The sequence below is a fragment of the Antrostomus carolinensis genome, unplaced genomic scaffold (genome assembly GCF_000700745.2).
Source record: "Antrostomus carolinensis isolate BGI_N321 unplaced genomic scaffold, ASM70074v2 scaffold21409, whole genome shotgun sequence".
Taxonomy (NCBI): domain Eukaryota; kingdom Metazoa; phylum Chordata; class Aves; order Caprimulgiformes; family Caprimulgidae; genus Antrostomus; species Antrostomus carolinensis.
In genome coordinates, this window is record NW_010338148.1 from 1,842 (window position 1) to 3,665 (window position 1,824).

A 1,824-nucleotide genomic window follows, 5' to 3' on the forward strand; every position below is an offset into this window, starting at 1 on the left:
TGTTACAGCTACCAGAGAGGTTTGACATCGTGGGGGTTTTTTAATAAAAATCCCTAATATTAGTGCAAATTAGAAACGGGAGAAGGAGAGGGTTGGGTGACCAGACGCAGGTTAAGGGAAGGCGCCGGAAAAAAGCGATTTACTCTTTCGCTGTAAATCCAACCGTCAGTCCCCAGGTTTGCTTTCGGCAGGAAAAGTGTTAAAAAAACCCAACAATTCTCAGCTTGACCCTTCCCATTTCCAAAAGTTTCCTGTCACCTGCGAATTATTGCAATAGAAATGTGCTTTTCTTTTGTTTGGTTGGGTTTTTTTTAAAAAAGAGGAATTCTTTGTGCTCTCTTGTCACCGAGCAGCGGCTCTCGCCACGCGTGGGGCGTCACTGAAGCATCTTCAAACTGAACCCCAAATTCTTGCTCTCGAACGCTCGCAGCCCTGCTCGGATTTCCTCCCTTTTTTTTGTTTGTTTGTTTTTTGGTTTTTGTTTTCTTTTCCCCCGTTATTTCCAGAGATTTGAGGTTTTGCCTGAAGGTGCCACCGGCCAGAACCTCGCTGGGAAAAATCCCATTTGCAGAGGATGAACTCCCCAAGGACGCTGCGCAGATGAAGGTGTGGGAAGATGGGTTGGCTCAGAGCTGGAGCAATCCGGGTGGATTTCGGGAGTGCTCCGGGAATGACGAGGCTTTGGGATTCAGTAGGATACGTCCTGCGGGCAAACGGCTCTTCGTGCGATGCAGCTCGGAGCTGAGGCGCTGGCGAAATGTCTCACATCGCCGTCGGACCTTCCGAAATCTCCTCCAGCCTTTGCTCGATCATCAGCCGGAGGATGGAGTATCTGGGGAGGTGAAGGACAAGGAAAAGAGGATTTTTGCAGCATCCAGCTGGACTTTTAACCCAAATTGCCAAGAAAAGCCTGGAATCATGCAAAACCCCATGGCTCACGCGATGCAAGGCTGTGCAAATGAGTTTCCATCACTGAAATAACCCCCCGACAGTGTCCTTAAAGCTCAGCATCCCTCTTTGGTGGCACCGAGCCCGGCGTACTTGCGCATTAGCTTCTTCACTTCGCGATCCTCCTCTTCCTCCAGCTTCTGGATGAAGCTCCTGAGGACGGGCATCTCAAATTTGATGTACTGGGCAACCTGGGTGGGAGAAAATCATCAAGCCAGGCAATGAAGAGGGCAATGCACCCATCCTGCGAGGTTGAAGGTGACCTCCCAGCATCCTCTCCCCAGGTTTCACCAAGGAAATAAAGGACTTTTGCAAAAAAACCCTAAAAGAAACCTCGTTTCCTCTCCACGGCACAAACATCAGCTTCTGCAAACTGATTATTGGGAAAAAAAAAGCCACCTAAGGTTTATTTTAGTTTTACCTGCTGCCTGCAAGACTTGGATCCTTTGTATGGAGAGCCCTGCACAGCCCCAACATGTCATAGAATCATCAAATCATTTTGGTTGGAAAAGCCCTTGAAGCTCATCGAGTCCAACCATGAACCCAACACTGACAAGTCCCCCACTAACCCATGTCCCTCAGCACTGTGTCTACACGACTCTTCAATCCCTTCAGGGATGGGGACTCCACCACTGCCCTGGGCAACCCCTTCCAATGCCTCAGAACCCTTGCAGCAAAGAAATTCTTCCTCACATCCCATCTCAACTGCCCTGGCCACAACTGGAGCCCATTTCCTCTTGTCCTGTCCCTTGGGCCTTGGTTGAACACACCCACCCCCACCTCTCTCCACCCTCCTCCAAGGGACTTGCACAGAGCCACAAGGTCTCCCCTCAGCCTCCTTTTCTCCAGGCTCAACACCCCCAGTTCCCTCAGCCA

General features: G+C 50.3%; 1 protein-coding gene across 1 annotated transcript in view; it reads right to left on the reverse strand.

Moving 5' to 3' along the window:
- Nucleotides 1–762: 762 nt before the first annotated feature.
- The window catches only part of RASSF2 (Ras association domain family member 2), a gene marked incomplete at its 5' end in the record, with an annotated part of 4,281 nt that continues 3,219 nt past the window's right edge, over nt 763–1,824 (reverse strand). Inside the window, 2 exons of the mRNA XM_010175419.2 lie at nt 763–832; nt 1,042–1,139. Of these exons, the coding sequence (XP_010173721.2) occupies nt 763–832; nt 1,042–1,139 (168 nt within the window). The remainder of the gene's footprint in view (nt 833–1,041; nt 1,140–1,824) is intronic.